The sequence below is a fragment of the Brugia malayi genome (genome assembly GCF_000002995.4).
Source record: "Brugia malayi strain FR3 genome assembly, contig: Bm_v4_Chr2_contig_001, whole genome shotgun sequence".
Lineage (NCBI taxonomy): Eukaryota > Metazoa > Nematoda > Chromadorea > Rhabditida > Onchocercidae > Brugia > Brugia malayi.
Genome location: NW_025062476.1, coordinates 13471237 through 13492787, shown reverse-complemented (window position 1 = coordinate 13492787; position 21551 = coordinate 13471237). Strand labels below are relative to the sequence as shown.

General features: G+C 18.5%; 1 protein-coding gene across 1 annotated transcript; it reads left to right on the top strand.

Annotated features, from left to right (window-relative positions):
- Positions 1–3327: 3327 nt before the first annotated feature.
- Positions 3328–20649, top strand: Bm13613 (Uncharacterized protein; the record flags this gene model as incomplete). Its single annotated transcript, XM_043079454.1, has 25 exons — positions 3328–3366; positions 5676–5800; positions 6458–6637; positions 7207–7276; positions 7785–7966; positions 8892–8994; positions 9172–9281; positions 9819–9998; positions 10683–10761; positions 11105–11265; positions 11453–11608; positions 12305–12437; positions 13056–13129; positions 13682–13786; positions 14404–14464; positions 15098–15199; positions 16050–16146; positions 16651–16721; positions 16817–17012; positions 17640–17874; positions 18372–18443; positions 18604–18756; positions 18893–19013; positions 19649–19821; positions 20484–20649. The coding sequence occupies 25 exons, from the start codon at positions 3328–3330 to the stop codon at positions 20647–20649; spliced, it is 3144 nt and encodes a 1047-aa protein (XP_042935388.1).
- Positions 20650–21551: the final 902 nt, after the last annotated feature.

Sequence of the window (21551 nt, the reverse complement as noted above, 5' to 3'; positions counted from 1 at the left end):
ATCAATTTACATGTATCACGTAACGATAGTGTCGAGTTCTGCATGTGTCACGTAACAATGCTATCGAGTTTTGCATGTATCACTTAACAATGCTATCGTGTTTTGCATGTATCACTTAACAATGCTATCGAGTTTTGCATGTATCACGTAACAATGCTATCGAGTTTTGCATGTATCACTTAACAATGCTATCGAGTTTTGCATGTATCACTTAACAATGCTATCGAGTTTTGCATGTATCACTTAACAATGCTATCGAGTTTTGCATGTATCACTTAACAATGCTATCGAGTTTTGCATGTATCACGTAACAATGCTATCGAGTTTTGCATGTATCACTTAACAATGCTATCGAGTTTTGCATGTATCACGTAACGATAGTGTCGAGTTTTGCATGTATCACGTAACAATGCTATCGAGTTTTGCATGTATCACGTAACAATGCTATCGAGTTTTGCATGTATCACTTAACAATGCTATCGAGTTTTGCATGTATCACTTAACAATGCTATCGAGTTTTGCATGTGTCACGTAACAATGCTATCGAGTTTTGCATGTATCACGTAACAATGCTATCGAGTTTTGCATGTATCACTTAACAATGCTATCGAGTTCTGCATGTGTCACGTAACAATGCTATCGAGTTTTGCATGTATCACGTAACGATAATATCGAGTTTTGTATGTGTCACGTAATGGATGACACAGTGAACACTTCAAAAGTGTAAGGCATATTACATATTTGTGAAATAGCTGTGGTAAGGTAATGTTTTGGAAATTTCTTTTCACTTTTTTTTTTTTTTTTTTTCAATTATATGGAAAATCTAAAGTTATAGTCAAAGTTTATTAATGATCTTTTCTTTTTCATTCTATCAGTATTATTTTTTGTGATCTTTAAATTGGATTGCATATTGGATTAAGTTTCGATGTACTGTTCGATTTCTTTTTTTTTTTAATTTCAAAGCAAACTTACTTATTCTGGTTATAACTATGTTATACTATGTAAATATTTGCATAGAAGTGAATTTCCTAAAATGTAAAAAAAAATTTTAACATTAAACTTTAAAGAATTTAAGTGCTTTTTTTTCTTTCTTCCAAATGATTTAAAAATTTTGAAAAATGAATGCCAATTATTTGTCATATTTAACATTTTCACTGCAATAAACAATAAATTATTTATCTATTTAAATAATTTTATAAATTATTTCTGCTTCAAAATAAAAAGGTAAAATTTTATGATAATTAGAATTAATATGCCTATTGCAAGATTTCGTTGTTTATATTATAGAATAAAATATGAATTATTAAATTAAGATTAACTTTTTTTCCTTTTTTTTTTTTCTGATATTATTTAATTTAGTTTTTGTTTTTGTTTATCTTTTGCTCTTCCTTTATCGTTGTCTTTTTATTTCAGAAGGAATGCTTTAATCTATGCAATATTTGTGCTAAATTTTTTAAATTTTAACTTCAATTTTTTCAATTATTTATATAAAATTATTGCTATTTAACATTTATCAAAAAAAAAAAAACGAAGATTACATATTTGCTTTTTTTTTTTTTTAAAAAAAAAAGGTTTGAACGAAAAAGGTGAAATTTACATAGCAAAACAAACAAACACTATCATAAGTTTTATATTTAAAATGATAAAAATTTATGATTAAAAAAAAATAAAGCGATAAATAAATAATAAAATGCAACAGCAAAATATCAAATAAACTTTGAAAGTAAATATCAATAATTTGAAATATGCTATGATTTCACGTTTTTTTTTCCTTCATTTTATTATTTTATATAATAATACATGAAGAAAAACCAATTCAACAAAGAATTAAATTTTTTAACTTTCTCAGATATTTCATTATTTAATATTTATTTTTTCTTCTATTTTTATTTTATAAAATTATTTAAAAAAAAAAAAAAAAATAAATAAATATTTGAAATAGAAATGATAATCTAAGCTCTTTTGCTTTATCATTTATTCATTTTTTTATTCACTCCCTCCTTCCTTCATACCTTTCTAATCTATTCATTTCTTTTCATTTTCCTTCTTTACTTTTTAACTTTCTTGTCAATCAATAAAGTAAGTATAAGTAAACCTTATTGTTTGCTAAATGCTAAAGCATACAATTAAAATATGCTATAAATTTTAATCATTATTAGTTTAACAGTGATACAGTAATAATAATATTTCGTATTGCATATCAATTTGAAATATTTCATAATTTGATAATTTAATTAATTTAATTAATAATAAATTAAAGATTTTAATTTCTTGCTAAATTGTCTGCTGTTTCTTTTTTTTTTTCAAATTAATTTATCTAAATTATTAATTTTTGCATATAAAATATATCATTACTTATTATTTCATTAGCTTTTTTACTTACTTTATTGTAAAAAAATTATTTAAAAAAAAATTACATTAAAAAAAAAAATTTTTAAAAAAATTATATTTATCATTTTTGACTTTTTTTTGTCATATCATATGGATATCTTATATATAATATTATTATCACTTTATCAATGATCTATTCCATCTCCATCTTCTTATTTGTTAAATTTTCATTCTCTCTCCTCTTCTCTTCGTCAATTAAATTCATCAATGAATTTTCCTCTTCAAATTTTAATTCAATTATCAATTCGTTTTTTTTTTTTCCTGAACTATCCATTTGTTATCAACAGAAATAATATGATTCAAATATTTGAAATAATAATTTTTGAAATTTAATTTAATTTCAAAAAATTTTCCTTTCATTAAGAGAACACTAAACTTAAGCAATTCTTTTTTAATTCAAATTTTTTTCTTCCATTCCATCATCTATTTAATATTTTTTAAATTAAATTACATCTTTGCTTTTTTAAGTAAAAAAAAAAAAATTGATAAAAATTTAAAAAATTTTCTTTCTACTTTCTTACTTTTTAATTATAAGCAAATATTTTTTTTTTTTTTTGTTATTTTTCTTTAATTAATCTATTTTTTTTTTTAAAAAAAAAAACTGACTATGAATATATTTAAATATATTCAAATATGATAAGATTTCATATTTTAATTTTTAAATTTTTTTTTTTAAAAATGTAAAAAACTGGATTTTTTTTAAATTTTGTATCAATTTAAAGATAATGTAATGATAATCAGAGTAATTTGCTGATAATTTGAATAATATATATATATATTTTATTTCCTATATAATTGATTTTTTTTTTTTTAGAATTGCAATTATTACATAAATGATACCTTTCTCTTTCTCCCTCTCTCTCCCTCTCTCTCTCTCTCTCTCTCTTTCTCATTTTTTCATTTTTCTTGTTTGGATAAAAATTAAATTCACTCGTTATGATACGGCAAGCAGTTGTGAATCGATTTGTGAAAATTGTAAGTTTTTATTATTTTCTTTTTGCATCTTAATTTTGTCTTATTTTTATAAGAAAACAAAATAAATAAATAAATAAACAAACAAACAAACAAAAAATTTACGTAAATTTAAAAATTTGCAAAAAAAAAAAAAACTAAAAAAAGCTATTATTTATAAATTTAATTCCTTTACAAAGTTAATAATCGTTTTTTTTCCTTTAATATCATTACTAATTATAATTTTTGAGAATTAATTTTTTATTTCCAAATAATTATAAAACTATAATTTAATTTTTTTTTTTTTAGATTTCATATCATATTTATTAATTTAAATTACAATTACTGTAAATAATGAAGTAATTGTGATAATAATTTTAGTAATAATAATAATAATAATAATAATAATAATGCCATCTTCAATTCAAACTATTTTTTTTTTTTTAAAAAAAACAAGGAAAATATGCGTAATACTATCAGTTTACCATGAAAATAATCAATCTATAATATCAGTCTTTTCGATTATTTAATTATTTTATTTCAAATTAGTTTTTTTTTATCGATAATCGATGAATTATTAAATGAGTAAGCAGATATTAATGTAATAATTACTAATTTAATTGATTTCAAATAAATTGATGACATCATTAGTTGACATTGATTTTTCATTCTTATTCATTGAACAAATAAAAAATTGAAGTGCAACAAAGAGTAAAAAAGAATTTTCTTTTTTTTTTTTTTTGTTTACAAAAACTTAAAATTCATAAAAATTAAATAAGTATAAATAACAAATGCAATGCAATAAGAGTAAAATGTAAAGACAAAAAATAAAGAAATAAAAATTAATAAATAAAATTTGAAATTTAAACCTAATTTTATAAACATTGTATTATAAAAGTAATATTTAAATTTTGTAAGAAAAAAAAAATTTTTTTTTTTTTTTTGTATTTTATAAATATCTAAATCCAATGAATATATCTCTTTTTTTTTCATATCGAAAAAATTTAACTATTATACTTTAAATTTAAGTGAAAAAAAAAATGATATAAGAGAAATATGAAGAAAATTCTATTATAAAATTAAGTTAAATTTATTTAAAATTAGATTTAATCTAAAGTTTATCAAAAAATTTAATAATGTAAATTAAAAAATTTAAATTATAACTGTTATAACGGAGTGTAAATAATAGCAATATCACGAATTTCATTATTTAAATACGTCTTGCAAATACACTTTTAACATTTTAGCTGTGACAATCATTTGACACTTTTTCAATTTGTTAATGACATTTTCATTTCAAAAAAAAAAAGGAAAAGGAAAAGGAAAGAAAAATAATGCAACTTTTTATTTATTCAAATAAAATTTTGTGACCGTGACATATTTTTATTGTATATTTTACATTCAAAATTACTTTTATTAACAGTTAAAAAAAGAAAGAAAAACTTTTTTAATTTCATTTCTATTCGTCTATTTCGATTAATTTCTCTTATTTACATTTATTTGAATAATTTTTGTTTTTGTTTTGAATCATTTAAATTTTAGTTTTATTTTGATTAAATATGATGCAATCAAAAAGAAAGAAAAAATTATTTTTTCAAAAATTATTTTAATTAAACTTTTTTAATTTTTCTTTTATATTTTCATCACTTTTTTTTGCATGTTCATAATTTTTTTACTTTGCATATTAATTTAGCTTAGGACTAAAATTATGCATATTTAAAAAAATTGTTTATAACTTCATTGATAATTTTGATTATATGATTAAATCTGTGATTGAAATGCTAAATTGATGTATTGTAAAAATTTTTCATTAATTTAATTAGCTCTGTTAATTTATTTCATTTTTTTAAAATCATTTTTAATTTTATAGTTCAAAGGCTAATAGTATTTAATTAGCTATTTATCTTTGTTAATTAAATATTACATTTGTCTTGATTACTTTTTTTTTTTTTTCAGCATTTACTTATTATCACTTAGCCATTTTTAACTTAATATATGTAAAAAATATTAAGTAATAATATGTAAGTAATTATTAAAATTTATTTGTTTTTAAATTTTGTAAAATAGTTATTAAGAAGTGATAATTTATTAAAAGGTGATAATAAAATTTAGTTTAAAATTGATCAAATTTCTATGCGCCCAGGAAAAAAAAAATTGTTTATTGTTATTAAATTTATAAAATGATTACGACTTTCATTTTATCTTGGTGAATTGAATTATTCCATGAAATTTATCACTTTTTTATCAAATGCATTATCATATCCAATCTGTATTGCGGTATAATTTACAGTAAAATATTTTAGAAATACTAGTAAAATAGGTGAAAATTACAGGTGAGAAAGCAATATAAAGGTATGGCAATATTAAAACCAACAATTACAATGGGTGAAAGTTTAATTCTTGATCAATCATTTGATGGTCAATTTGAAATGAATGAAATTGAAGCAATGGAAATAAGGTCATCGAAACTTTCTCATTTTTTTTTTTTTTTGTCATTTATTATAAATTCGTTACTTTTTATCAAGCAATTACTTCACAGTCGGAAATGTGACAAGGCAAAGGCATATCACGTATGATATCACGTATGCTATTAACGTATGAAAAGTGACAGGTAAAGCTTATCACGTATGATATTAAGACTAGTAGTATATGAAAAGTGACAGGTAAAGCTTATCACGTATGATATTAAGACTAGTAGTATATGAAAAGTGACAGGTAAAGCTTATCACGTATGATATTAAGACTAGTAGTATATGAAAAGTGACAGGTAAAGCTTATCACGTATGATATTAAGACTAGTAGTATATGAAAAGTGACAGGTAAAGCTTATCACGTATGATATTAAGACTAGTAGTATATGAAAAGTGACAGGTAAAGCTTATCACGTATGATATTAAGACTAGTAGTATATGAAAAGTGACAGGTAAAGCTTATCACGTATGATATTAAGACTAGTAGTATATGAAAAGTGACAGGTAAAGCTTATCACGTATGATATTAAGACTAGTAGTATATGAAAAGTGACAGGTAAAGCTTATCACGTATGGATTTCCATGAAATACTTTTTAAGTTTCAGTAAAAAAAAAATTTTTCTTTTAATTGATATAAATTTTAGAATTCGAAAAATGATGAATGATAAGGAAACGATAGCAGAATTGTTACCATCATTGAATGAATATATGAGAATGAAAAGTAAATTGGGATTGTGTTTACAACTTCTCTTAGATTCTGCAAATATTGTCACCGATGTCAAATCATGCATTCTCGATGGAAAATTACTTAAAGCATATAAAAAGTAACTTTCATTAAATTTATGTAAAATAATTTGTTTATTAAAAAAAAAAAAAGAGAAGAAATAAAACATTGTTATTTCTTTTGTTTATTTGTTTTTTTTTTTTTTTTTCAAATATTTTTATTTTAAAATTTATTGAATATCTAATTTATCTAATTTTGATAATATATAATTTTGATATAATTTAAATTTTAAAAATGTTTTATCTTTACATTTTTTTATCGCAATAATAATTCTAATTTTGTAGCATACAAAATTATTGATTTGATATTTGAAAAATAAAATTCATATTTTCTCTCTTCTATGATAGAAGAAAGGGAGAGAGAAAAAAAGAAAATATTGAAAATATTTTGATTTAAAATTTTTAGTTGGAAGTTGTAATATTTGCTAACATTTCATGGAAATTAGACGAGATTTAAGATTTTTTTTATGTATAATTAAAGTTATGTTTAATTTGATAATTTAATTATTATAATTTTCAATCAATTTCAAATTGTCACTTTTATTTTATTTGTTTTAATTAATTCATTTATTTTAAAAAAGTGATCAAATTATTTTAATTCTAATTTTAGTTTTATCAAATATGAAAAATGTCGCAATGATTTACTAGAACTTACTGATAATAAAAGTGATGAGCAAGCAGTAAGTTTCATTTTTATTTTTATTTTGAAAAAAGAATTTTCATTCTTTTTTTTTTTCTTTTTGAATTTATTTCAATCATATTTTTTTATTATTTTTTCCTAAACATTTAATTTATCATATTTTTTATTTTTTTTTTAAATTCTTATTAAATTTTAAATTTATCATATTTTTGATTATTTATTTTCCTAAACATTTATTAGTATAATTTAAATATTTCAAAAAAAAATCGGTGCAAAAATTTCAATTATTTTTATATATTATAAATATTAAACATTTTTTTTTGTAAAAAATAATTATACTTTAAATATTATAAATTATTAGTTATTATTTTTTTTTTCATATTACACAAAATTAATAAAATATGATTGTATCATTTTGTAACAAAAATTTTTTAACTTACCAAATCAATTTTTTTGAAAATTTTTTAAAATATTTAATAAGATTGAAAAGTATTTACCAAAAAAAAAAATTTATAAAGAAAAAGAAATAATAATAATAATAATTGTAGTTTATCATTGAACATTTTAATGATGTTGAATTAATGGCTATACAAATTCGTGATGTAATTCATTTAACACTTATTGGTATCACTAGTAACAGCACTGATAATAATGATAATGATAATGATAAGAATTGCAACAATGATAATATATTGCAACAAATTGGGAAAATCATCGAATATGATGCAAAGTAAGCTTATCATTATTGATTCATTCATAGGATTTTATCATTTGAAAGTTGAAATTAAAGTTTTACTTTCTGTTTTCTTTCAATTTAAAAAATTTTTTTTAAAATTTATATTTAGTTGAAAAAATTCAACAATTTAAAATTTTTTTGAATAGATTGAAATTTTTGTACTTGAAAAATTGAATAAATGGAAATTTTTGTACTTGAAAGATTTCGAAAAATTGGAAAGAAAAAAGTTATATTTTAAAAATATTAAAAAGAAAAAAAAAAAAGAAAAGAAAAGAAAGAATTTTATAATATTTTACAAAGCAAACAAATGAAAAAAGCAAATAAATATTTTAACAATGCTTTGAAATTTTAAATGAAAAATTTTAATAGAGAATTTAATTTCAAATAAATTATATACTTTTTTTCTTGTGAAGAAAAAGTGAAAATATTTAGTAATTTGAATAATTGATTAAAAATTCACTAATAAATGGGTGAAAAAAAAAATTAAATGTTTGTAATGAAATAAATAATTGTATCAAATTTCGATTAATAATTTAATAAAAATTAATTAATCAAAAAAAAAAATACTACAAAATTTGAATATTTTTTAGCAAAAATTAATTATCTTTTTAGCCATTGGATGCTTTTTCTTTTCAGATAATTATTTGATGCTAACATTAAAGTTTTACAATTTAAAATTTAAAAGTTTTAAATGAAAGTTTTTTTAGTTTTGTTTCAATAAAATTGCAAAATTTTTTGTGAATAAATTTTTAAAGCAAATAATTTTCCAATAATTTTTTTTTTTACAAAACTAATATTAATTTTTTTTTTTTTGGAATTCAATATAAAATTAAAAAAGAAATTTTTTTTTCAACGATAAAAATTAAAAATAAAAAAAATCAGTATCTGTATATATATATGTTTGTTTAGTTAATTGCAGATTAGATGCTGATAATGAAGTACGCAAGGGCAAAGGTCAAATAAGTTTTTTGAATCGTCCACGAAATTGGAAAAGTTTTTGTACGAATATATTTGCTAATCCGGTGATAATATCATCTTAATTATTCAAAAATATAAATCATTAATTAATATATCACTAATTAATCAAACAAAAAAAAAAAAAGTAAAAGAAAAAATTATCATTTTAATAAAAATATTTTTTAAAATTTTTAACTTTCATTTCAATATTTTATTTTAATTATAATTAATTAATTTTACAGGCACAAATTGGTGGCATGCAAGAATCATTTGGTAAACAACTTTTAGACAATTTAATAAATACTGATAATGATACTAGTGATATTGATAAAAGTAATATAAAAAATTTTAGGTAATTATTTCTTTTTTTTTTTCGAATAATTAATTTGGAAAATAATATAAAAAGTTAATATAATATTATTAGGTTTTTTTTTCTTTTTCTATTATTTATTTACTTTTTTAAATTTATTTTCTTAGAAATTTAACTTTTTTACAAAATTTTTTATTTGCAAAAAGAAAAAGTAAAAATTGATCTATTGATTGATACAATCAATATTGTTAGAATATTATTATTATTATTGAAATGTATGATTTATCATAAATTTAAATGAATTTTTAAAAATGAAGAAAGAAAAAAAAAGAGGTATCAAAATTGAAATTTAATATTTTATCTTTTTTTTTTTTTTTAAATGAAAATTTTAGTAATTTTGAATTGTTAAATGTTAAATAAACTTAATAATTAATTTTTTTTTTTTAAATTAAAAAATTAGTAAATTAGAATTGTTAAATATTAAATGAAATTTAATAATCGATTCCTTTAAAATGAAAATTTAATTGTTTAGAATTTTTAAATGTTAAATGAAATTTAATAATTAATTTTTCTTTTTAGAATTGAACATGATACAGCTTATTATGAAGAATTATTAGCTATGAGAAAATATTTTCAACAGACATTATTACATGAAGCTAATTTTCAACAAATTTTTGTCAAATTTTTAAATATTGATGATATCATCGTGAAAACGACAAATTATCTTAGCAATAGCAATCTTTGTGCTACAATTCAAAAGTTTGTTTATTTGTTGAAATTGATTAGAAATGATAATTTATTATTAAAATTTATGTTTATTTTTTTTTTTATATTTGTTATTATTTTATTTTATATTTATTGTTTTATTTTTACATTTATATTATATATTTTTGTAAAATAATATGATAAATGATAATTTGTTATTAGAATTTAAAAATTTTAAATTTTAAGTTTTAAATCAAATTTATGAAAAAATTTATAAACATAAATTAAAATTTGTATATTTTTATATTTATTATTTTATTGTACTGTAAAATATTAAATGTATAGAATAATTTTTTTGAAAAACATTTAAGTATAAAATTGAAATGGATAACCAAAAAAAAAATAAATAAATAAATAAATGAAATATATTTATATATAAAATTGGTAACAATTTTTTCTTTAATTAATTAATTTATTTTTATTCATTGTAATAACTTTGTTTTTTTCATAAATTTAATCTAAAATATTATTACCTTATTCACGTATAATTAGTTTTTCATTCACGTATATTACGTATTTTAATTTATTTTCTCCCATATCTTTACGTAACATAACGCATTACAACAATTTCTACTACAATTTGTATAATATTTTCAAATTATTTAATAATTTACAAAAGAAGAAAAGTTTAAATAATTATTGAATTAATTATTTAATTGATTAAAAATACATTTTTAGATTGCTAAAAGCAGAAAGTATACGATATCATTTGCTTGTATTTGCTAAATCTCACAATGAATTTGATTGTATCAATAAGGTTAATTAATTAATAATTTGAATAAAATAAACTTTAAAAAAATCAAAACAAAATTCTCATCCATTATTTCATATTTATCAAAATTTTTCATATTAAAATGCTAATTATATATTAGCTAATAATAAGCAAAATTTGCATTTATTAAATAAATATTCAAAATATTACTTAAAAACATTTAATTGTTATGATGATAACATCCTAAAAAACAAAAATAGAAAATTTAATCAAGTAATTAATAATATTTCTCTCTCTCTTCAGTTTCTTCTTTATTTGATTATGTTAAATTAAATTTAATGAATGTAAAATTTTTTAATAAATAAAATATAATTTTTTTTTTTTGCAGCTATTAGCACCATATTATGAATCAATTGAACAAATTTATGATAAATTTATAAATGAATCAAAATATTATTGCATACGTGGCATTGATATTATACGTGGTAAAAATTCTGAACCTAAAAAGCAACTTGAAATAATTCTTCGAGTAATTGAAATTGATGAAAAGTAAGCCAATTTAAATTTAATTAAACTTTAAAAAAAAAAAAAAAATCTTTTTTGTTTATTTTCGTTTTTTTATGATAGAAAAAAATTTTTCAACCAATTGAAATTGATGGAAAGTAAGGTGAATTTAAAATTAATTAAATTTTTCTTTTATTAATTAATTTATAATTTAATTTATGATTCATTATAGAATTGATCAATTATATGAGAATAATAAATTCAAAATTGCAAATCGTCCACATTGTTGGCGCAAAATGCTTTTTGAAATTGTTGAAGAACGTGTGCAACAACGTGTAGAAGCATTTCAAATTGAAGATCGAAAATTAAATCAAAATTGGGTGACAAGGTATGATTGATAATTTATTATTGCAATGATCATTTACTTAGAAACTTTTTTTGTTGGTTTAATTTTTTTAAAAAAAATTTTCTTTTTTTTAAAATTTTGTTAACGATTTTCTATGCTATTTTATTTTTCAGTTTTTTTTTTCATGATTATTTCTTTTAAATATTTAAAAAAATTTTTTTTTACATTTTTTTCAAAATCAGTTAAACCCTAATTAAACTAAAATTGCAAACCAAACTAAAAAAAAAAAAATTGAAATAAATGCATGAAATGAAAATTTTAAAAATTAAATAGAAATTAAAAACATATTTAAATACACGGATATTCCAGTTGATTTTATCTTCTAATTATAACAATTCTAACATATTATTTTAATAGTTTATTAATTTCAAATTAAAAAAAAAAACAAATTTTTTTTTCATTTTATTTTTCAATAAAAAAAAAAATGCTTACAATTAATTTGCTTTTTTCACTTATAAGAATTTTTTATAAAAATTCAAAAGAGGAAAATTTTACAAAAAATTTTTAGAAAATATGAGTTTATTTAGATATTTGCTTTAAGTATATACTTTCTTTTTAAGTATCTAAGTAAGTATAAACTTTTCTTTAAAGTCTTTTTAAGTATAGCAACTAAGTATATACTTTCTTTTTTTCCCTAAAAAAAAAAAAAATTTTTTTTTTTTAAAAAAATTTTTATAGAAATTTGGAAATATGTCGTTTGTATATTGTGGAAGATTTATACGCAGCAAAACATTTTTTACGAATTTTTCCAAAAGAACATCAACTTTATAACAATTTTATTTTATCATATCATAATGGAATTGCTAAGAAGGTAAAGCTATTCATAAATTCTATTTTATTATTATTTCAAAAATTTTTTCTTTTTTTTTTTTTTTGTTTCAAAAATTTGCATAAAATTTTAGCTTAATTTGATATTTTCCACTACTTTCATTAATTTCTCATATGTTTTTGATTTTTTTTCAAGCAGCTAACACTCACGTACGTGCGTGTGACTGTAGTATGCGTACGTGTGTGTGTTGATGTTATTCTTTATTAAATTAATAAAAAATTTTAATTTCTCTAACTTTAATTCTTTTAATTACAATAACTGTTTATTGCTTTTGATTAAAATTGAAGTAAAAACAATTATAAATTATAAATTTTTAATTTTTTATTACCAATTACAAAACTTTAATTACAAAATTCAATTTATTTCTTTTGATTAAAAAAAAAAAAATTAATTTTTCATAATATTTGATTAATTGATTGAATGATTTATTAACAAAAAAAAAAAAAAATTATTTATTTTCTCAAACATTTAACACTTTTTTTTTTCACAATCATTGAATATTAAATATTTGGAAGAAATTTTAATTTTATTTTAATCCAAATCCAAAAAAGAAAGATTCTTTTTTATTTTCAAGTTAATAATTAACTAATTAATTTATAGATTTCTGAATTAGCAAAAAGTGAATTAAACAAACGTGAATTGATACAACTTTTAAGTTGGATTAGACAGTATCCGTAAGTTTTACTTACGTTTAATTTATTGCTTAAATTGGTGAAATTTTATTTTATTATTTATTTTTAGAATCAATCTTTTTCCTTTTTTTTTTTTTTTCTTAGATCAACAATAACTATTTTCATTCTTTTTTTTTCCAAAAACAAAAGAATTTGTATTATTATTGTAAAAAAAAACATTTTTTTTTCGTAACAGTTCGTTTTCTCTTTCTTTCTTTTTTTTTTTTTAAAAAAAAAAAATTGATATCATGAAATATTTAAATATTTTTTCTTGAGTAATGTGATTATTTTTATAAATTAATAAAATTAAGCATTCAAATCCTTTTTAATCAACAATATCGATAATAATAATAATAATAAATAATAATAGTAATAATAATAATAACAGCAATAATAATAATAATTAATAATAATGATAATAACAATAAAATTTTATAGCATATAATATAAATTTAAACATTTTAATATTTGAAAATTTTTTTTTTTTTGGAAATTAAAAGTAACATTTAATTTTATTAAATTAGTTGCGATAAAAATTATAGGAAATTGTTGCAGCGGAGAACATATGCTTGGTATGGCATTTCTTGAAATTGATGCAATTTCACTTATTCGAGATAAACCATTAATTGAACCAAATGAATTAATGCATCTTTTTGAAATGTATGTTTGCCTCTTTTTATTTTTAAAAAAAATTTTAACAGAATGTTTTTTTGAAAAAAAAAAAAAAAGAAAAACTTATGTTTATTTACATATATCATAAACAATAAGCTTGTACATATTTATTATTTATTTTAAAAATTGGTATGTATATTAAAAAGTCTCTTATATATAAAATTTAAAAATTCAGCTTGTGTATTTTTTTTATTTAAAAATTAGTTTATAAATATATGTATTTAAAAAAATTTAAGTTATATATATGTATATATGTTTTTAGAATTAGCCTATACCTATATGTGACCATTCAAAAGAAAGAATTTTTTTTTTAATTTTAATTTTTAAAATTTTAAAAAGTTAGTTTACATATATTTGAAATTTTAGCTTATATATATTTTTTTGTTAAAAAATTAGCTTATATATATTTGCTTATTTGTTTTAAAAAAATTCTAAAAAGTTTGTTTATGTATAATTTTTCTTGTCTAAAATTTGCTTTAGTATATTATAAATTTAGTTTATAGATTTGTATTTTAAAAATTTAATTCATAAATATTTTTAAATTTAGGTTATTTCTAAAATTTTTTTTTTTTTTTGTTCAAATACATATGTATGTTTATTTTTAGATTTATTGAAATAATTAAATCAGAAACATCAAAATGGGCATTAAAAACTGTTAAACAAGAGGTAATTATAACATAATTATAAAATTTCTTTTTTATTGCTTTTTTTAAAAGAAAAAAAAAACCTTTTAAAAAACTTTTTTTTACCTTTGAATGAATTCATATTATTAGTATATAAATAATTTATAGATAATTTAATTAAATTATTTTTATCAATTTAATTCATTAATTTTATACTAATTTATGCAAGAATTGCAAATGATTAATGAAAATTATAATTAGATGAATAAATTAATGAAGGAAAATTTTTAACCAAACTCTTGTTTAATTAATTTTTAACTTAGAACATTAATTATTATTAATTTATTATTAAAAAAATTTTTCCTCAAAGAATTATTAGTTTAAGAGTTATCAATTCTTTTTTTTTTCACGAAATTAATATATGCATGTAATTGATAAATGATTAGTTTCCTTATCACTGATAAATCTTATCATATTGATAAATTGTAGTAATTAAATGATTTTTGACTGTTTTTCTTTTGTTTAATAATTAAATGAAAATTAATTATTGCTTGAGAAATTAAAATATTGCTACAAAAGAAGTATAATAAATAGGAATAGAAAATAAAAAACTCAATTTTATTGTTGTTTTTTGTTTTATTTATTTGTTTATTTGTTTGTTTTTTTTTTTTTTCAGTTTGATAATATTGACGAATTACGAAGTAATATAATGGAAGATGAATATGGATATTATTATACTCATTTATCACATATACTTTATTCAATTGTTAATGATCAGGTATTACATTATCAATATAAAACCTTATCATTATCACTTTTTGATAATTGAAAAAATATGATAAGTGTTTGTTAATTAATAAAATAACTAAGAAAAAGAAGAAAATATAATAACAAAGATTTGATAATTAGAAAAATTGATAAAATAATTGATAATTAGCAGAAATAAAATAAGTAATCGATAATTGAGAAATTATAATAAATAAGAAAAGTATAATTTAAAAAAATTAAGAAATTACAATTAGACTAGTTGATCAAAAATTATAAATTATTCAAAAAAAAAAAAAAAAATTAAAAAATAATTAAGAAAAGATAAATTATTTGATAATTAAGAAGATATAACAGCTATTTGATATTACTTAAAGATATAAATAAAAATATAATAATAATAATAACCAAGAAATCATAATAGATACTCGATAATTAAGAAAATATAACAGCTATTTGATAATACTTTAAGATATGATAAATAAAATTATGATATTAGTAATAATAATAATAACAATAATAATATTAATATTAATAATAGTAATAATCAAGAAATCATAATAGATATTCGATAATTAAGAAAATATAATAAATGTTTGACAATTGAGAAATTATAATAAAAAATATTTGATAAAATAATTTATCCATTATAATTTTATAAAAATGAAATGATAATTATATTAAAAAAAAAAAAAAGCAAATAATGCAATCAAATAAATATACTATTAGTATAATATTAATTTCATTTTAACAATTATTTAATATAATTATTTGATAATTAAGTAAATAATATAAAAAATAAAAAAATAAAATAAAACGAAATTATAGATATGCTAAAAATAATTTTTGTTGTATTATTTAAGATGACTTTGGCTTGTGAAATTTCTGATGAAATTGTGCCACGTATTTTAAATGAATGTCTTAATGAATATATCAGATTAATTTGTCCTCATTTAGAAGGTAAACATTTTGTTTTTGTTTATTTGTTTGTTTGTTTCCTTTTGAATTTTAGAAATAATTAACTGAATAGAAGGAATGAAAGAGAATTTAGTCACTAATTTGTATAGTTGTTTACATTATACGTGATCATTTGACGTACAACGTACGTGATCATTTCAGTTAACAAATAAACATAAACGCTAAAAATGATAAAAGAATTAAATTATATTTATATATTAATACATCTAAAATATAAATTGAGTTATAAATTTAAATTATTATATTGAAGAAGAAATAAAAAAAGCAAAAAAAAAGTAATATTATTTTATAATTTACTTTGCAACACTTAAAATTATTAATTAATATTAATTTATGAATAAATTATAAAAACAATTAAAATAAAAGACTAGCAATTAGTTTTATTAAAAATTGTTTAATTTATAATACAATAATAATAATAATATTAATTTTATTTTTCTTTCTATTCTTGCTATATTTTTCTCAAAATAATTTCATATTTTGCAGATTCTATTAACGAACTAAAAAATAAAGGAATGTATCAGAAGGAACAAAATGATGAATATATAAAAATTATGGTATTAAAATATTATTTCTAAATATTAAATTTTATTTTGAAATAAATTTAATTTATTAAAATGTATAAATTATAATATTTATTAATATTTAACAGATAACGATTGCAAATAATTTGGATATGTTTGCTGATTCAATAGATAAATTGAAAAAATATATCGAAGGAATGCGAAATGAATCATTGAAATGGAATGAAATTCAAAAACAAAAACGAATATCAATCATTTCACAGTCAGCAAATGAAACATTCATTTGTAAACAAAAACAAAAATGTTTCAATCGCAAAATGCAAGGTATTATTTATTATTATTATTATTGTTATTTATTATTATTATTATTATTATCATTATTACATGTTATTATTATTATTATCACTATTACATGGTTATTATTATTATTACTATTGTTATTTATTATTATTGCTAAATATTATTATTATTACGATTTATTACTATCATTATTATTATTATTTACAAGAAAGAAGAAGAGATGAAAGAAGCAAAAAAGAAATTTTAACAAAACATTTTCTTACTTGCATTATTCTTCGGTTATTCATTATTTACTTTTATAGATGTTCTTTACTTACCACTCATTTACTTATTTATTTATTCAATTTTATCAATTTCAAATTATAGTTCAAAATTCTTTGCTACAAATTTATTATTTGCTTATATCACTCAAATTATCACTGCAATTAAATAATATTATATGAATTAAAATGAATTATGAACGATATTTAAACTTGAAAAATTACTCAATTAAATTTTTTATTTCTTTTTTAAATAAAAAAAAAAAAAAAAAGAATTTGTTTAATTATAAATTATTAATAAAATTTATATAAAATAGAAAAGAAATTTAAACAATTGTGCTAATATCATTTATAAATTTAACATTTTTCTTTTTTATTTTTCTAATTTTAGGTGCAATTCATGGTGCAATGAATGCACTTCGAGATATACCAGCAACATTAGCTAATATAACACCTTCATCATCAGAAAATGCATCATTGAATGAGCAAAATGATAATTTTGATAAGCAATTAAATGAAATTGATAATGAAACTGAGATTGAATTAGAGGATGAGGAACCATTGGAAGCTGCATGGGAACGTATTGAAATTTTGAAAAAACGTTTTAATGAAATGCTTCGAACGGTGTAAATGTTTCACTGTTTTTTTTTTTTTTTTTTGTTTTTTATAATTCTTTTATTTTTTTTATTTTTAATTTTTCATTTATAATTTTTTTAAAAAAAAAGGAAGCGAAAATAAAATTTGCAGAAATTTACTTTTTTTTTTTTTAATATTTTGAATTATGCAAAAGTTTTTATACAAATACAATAGACAATGAGTTAATGTGTCTATTGCCATTTTATAAATAATACTTCTATTAATATTATTTATTATTATTATTATTTTTATTATTATTGTTATTATTATTATTGTTATTATTATATTATTATTATTATTATTAAACTGTTATCAATTTATTTTATTTATGTTTTTCTCCTCCTACACATTTTATAGAATTTAATTTAAATTATATATACATAAATGCAACTTTTTTTTTTTTGTTTTTATTTATGAAAATTTTCTTCACTCAAAATTTAATATTATTTCTTCTATTTCTTTTTTTTTTTTTGATTCAAATTTTTAGGATGAATATGCTTTGCGATGAAATTTGCAGCGATCTTTATAATTGCTTCGAACAACTATTAAGCAAACAATGGTACTAATTTTTAGAAATGAAAACATTTTAATTAATTAATTAATTATTATTATTATATTTAATAAATTTTTAATATTATTATAATTTTTTAATTTTCATTTGTAAATGAAAAAGAGAAGACAAAAAAAAAAAAATTTAGTTTAAATTTCTAAAAATTTAGGATGAAAAATTCAAATATTATTGGAACAATTTGTGAAACAATAAAAGATTATGAAAATGATTACATGCATCTTCGACGAGATATTCATATTGAAATACTTCAATTTATTGAATTTAAAATTGTTGCAGAATATTTAAATGCTATTGCAAGCAGGTAAGTTAGAAAGAATATTTATTAAAAAATTTTTGAATTCATAATTCATAATTAATCTAATTTATTTTATTAAATTTGTTACAAACAAAAAGAAAAAGAAAAGAATTAATTGCTATTAACTTTGTTAAATTTTCAGAAAATTAACTTGCACAGAATATCAAAAACGTTGTGCAATTGCAAAATGTCTTCAAAATGATATTGAAATAATCAATGTAACATTTAATGCATTATTTACACAATTTAATTGTATTAATAAGGTAAATTTTGTTAAATTTTCTTTTTTTTTTTTCATTTAAATTATTTTACAATTTATTAATACAAATTAATTTATATATCATTTTTATCATCTTATTTATCACTAAGTAATATACATTGTTATCAATATTTTTCTTTTTCGTCTTCTGTTTTTTTGTTTTTTTTTTTTACAAAAAAATTATTTATTTATTTATTTATTAAATAAATAAAAATCATTAATATGTTTAATTTACTTGGATATTTTTTTTTTTTTTTAAAAAAATATATGTCAAGTTAATTTATTTGAAACTTTTTTGAATTTATTTTATTGTATTTATTTGATATTGTAATGCTATAATTTATTATAATATATTATGATATTATCATTTGATTAAAAATTAACAATAAAATAGATTTTTTGATAAACATAAATAAATATATGATAATGAATAAATTGAGAGAATTAATTTCTCTTTTTTTTCTTATATTTCATTTTTTTTTTGAAAGAATTTATTTTCATCGTTTTTTTCTTTCCGTTTAAATAAAAATAATTTTTTTATTTAACAGAGACAGAAAAAAATAAATAAATAAACAAAAAAATGAAAGAGAGAGAGAGAGAGAGGGAAAAAAACATTTCTTTATATTATTATAATTATAGACGAGAAATTTAACAAATGTATTATATTCAATTGCTGAATTTATCACACTTCGTGATAAAGATATGCTTTTATTGGAAATAGCATCGTTATTACGTAAATATCCGGAAATGACGGAAGAATTTCTTTTCACGCTTACTGATATTCGTGATGACGTAACAAGCAGTGAATCACGGTTTATTTTCTTTTCGAAATATTATTAGAGTTATATTTATTAATCATTTATGAGTAATGAGTAGTTCTTTGTTTTTGTTTTGTTTGTTTTTTATTTTATTTGTCAAAAAATGGATTAAAAAAATTTTCTTTTCTTTTTCTAATATAATAAGAAGTATTCAAAAAAAAAAATTTTTTTTTTTTTTTTTTTTTTTTTTTGCAGATTTATTAATGAATTAATAAACTTTACATTATTTTGCTTTCATTAAATATAAACCCACTAATTGGTTAATTAAACGGAAAAGTTCTTTGATGTGTTATTGCTTATATGCTTTCTAAGTGATTTTAAAATAAGATTTAAGCAATTAGTTGAAACTGATGTTATGATGTTATTGAGAAGTATTATGTTTTTATACATATATGTAATATGTTAAATTTTTAAATGTTAGAAATTTTCAGAAATTTTTACAAGAATTCATGAGAAGCAATTTTTTAATATTTAATCAATTATTTTTATGATAAAATTATTAGTATTTCTTTTTCAAATTACATAAATATATATATTATTGCTATATTTCCTTAATCATTTGTTATCATTTATCACTTAAATAATTTTAAAAGTAAACATTAGTAATAAATTATATCAATCAATCAATCAATCAATTAATCAAAGCGCTATTTTAGAGCATTAACAGAAGATTGTATGAAAATGATTGGTAAGAAAGAAAATGATCCAATATTGATACGACTATTTCAAATGGCAAAAGGTGAACGAAAAACAGCGCAAATGATCAAAGATGTTGTTCCAAGAATACGACGACGAGTTAAATTAACTATTGCTAATCAATAATGATACAATTTATAAAAGTTTACTTAAAAAAGATGTGAGGGAAAAAAAGAGAGAGAGAGAGAGAGAAGAGAAGAAAAAGAAGAAAACAAAATAATTTTCCTCAATTTTATTTTATTATATATTTTATGTTATCTTTTTCTTCCCTTTAATAATTTGTAATTCTATTAATATTATTTTTTTATTCTGATATATTTATTTTATGTAAATATCAATGATACTATGCAAATTTTGTTTGCTATATGATATGCGATTAATGTTAATCAACACATATCATGCAATTATCATTAAACTAGCAAAACAATAATGAAATCATCATTAAATTAGCTACACAATTAAGCAAATGTTATAAAGCGAGAAAGATAGAAATTCCATTAAAATGTCATAGATTCTCAAGAATTAATTATTCAATGATACTAATTAGTAGTTAACTATTTGTAGAACTGTTTTTTTTTTTTTTTCTTTCGATTTTTAAACTATTGAAATTCGTTGACATTTTGAACAAATTTCTCTCACTAAAATGTCATTGGATCAGTCATATGAGACTACTTCATTCGTCCAGCAAACTTTCTCATTTATTCTTCCGATCCTACTTATATATGTATACATCTTCACTGCCATTATAACAATTTAAGCAACTGAAACAAGCTTAATTTAAATCAGAGCAAACTGATAAAAACTACTGAAGTTTTCAACAAATTGCATATCATAGCATTGCATTTTAATTTAAAACTTTTATCATATTGCTTGAGCGAATATCAAACCACCAGACAATTAATTAATTAATTAATCCTTCATTCTAGAATAAATATGGTTAAAAAGATCATTGCGTAGAACGAGAGAAAACACTGAGGTAACTTTTAAGAATAAATGTAATTCCGTATTAATGCTAAATATAATTTCAT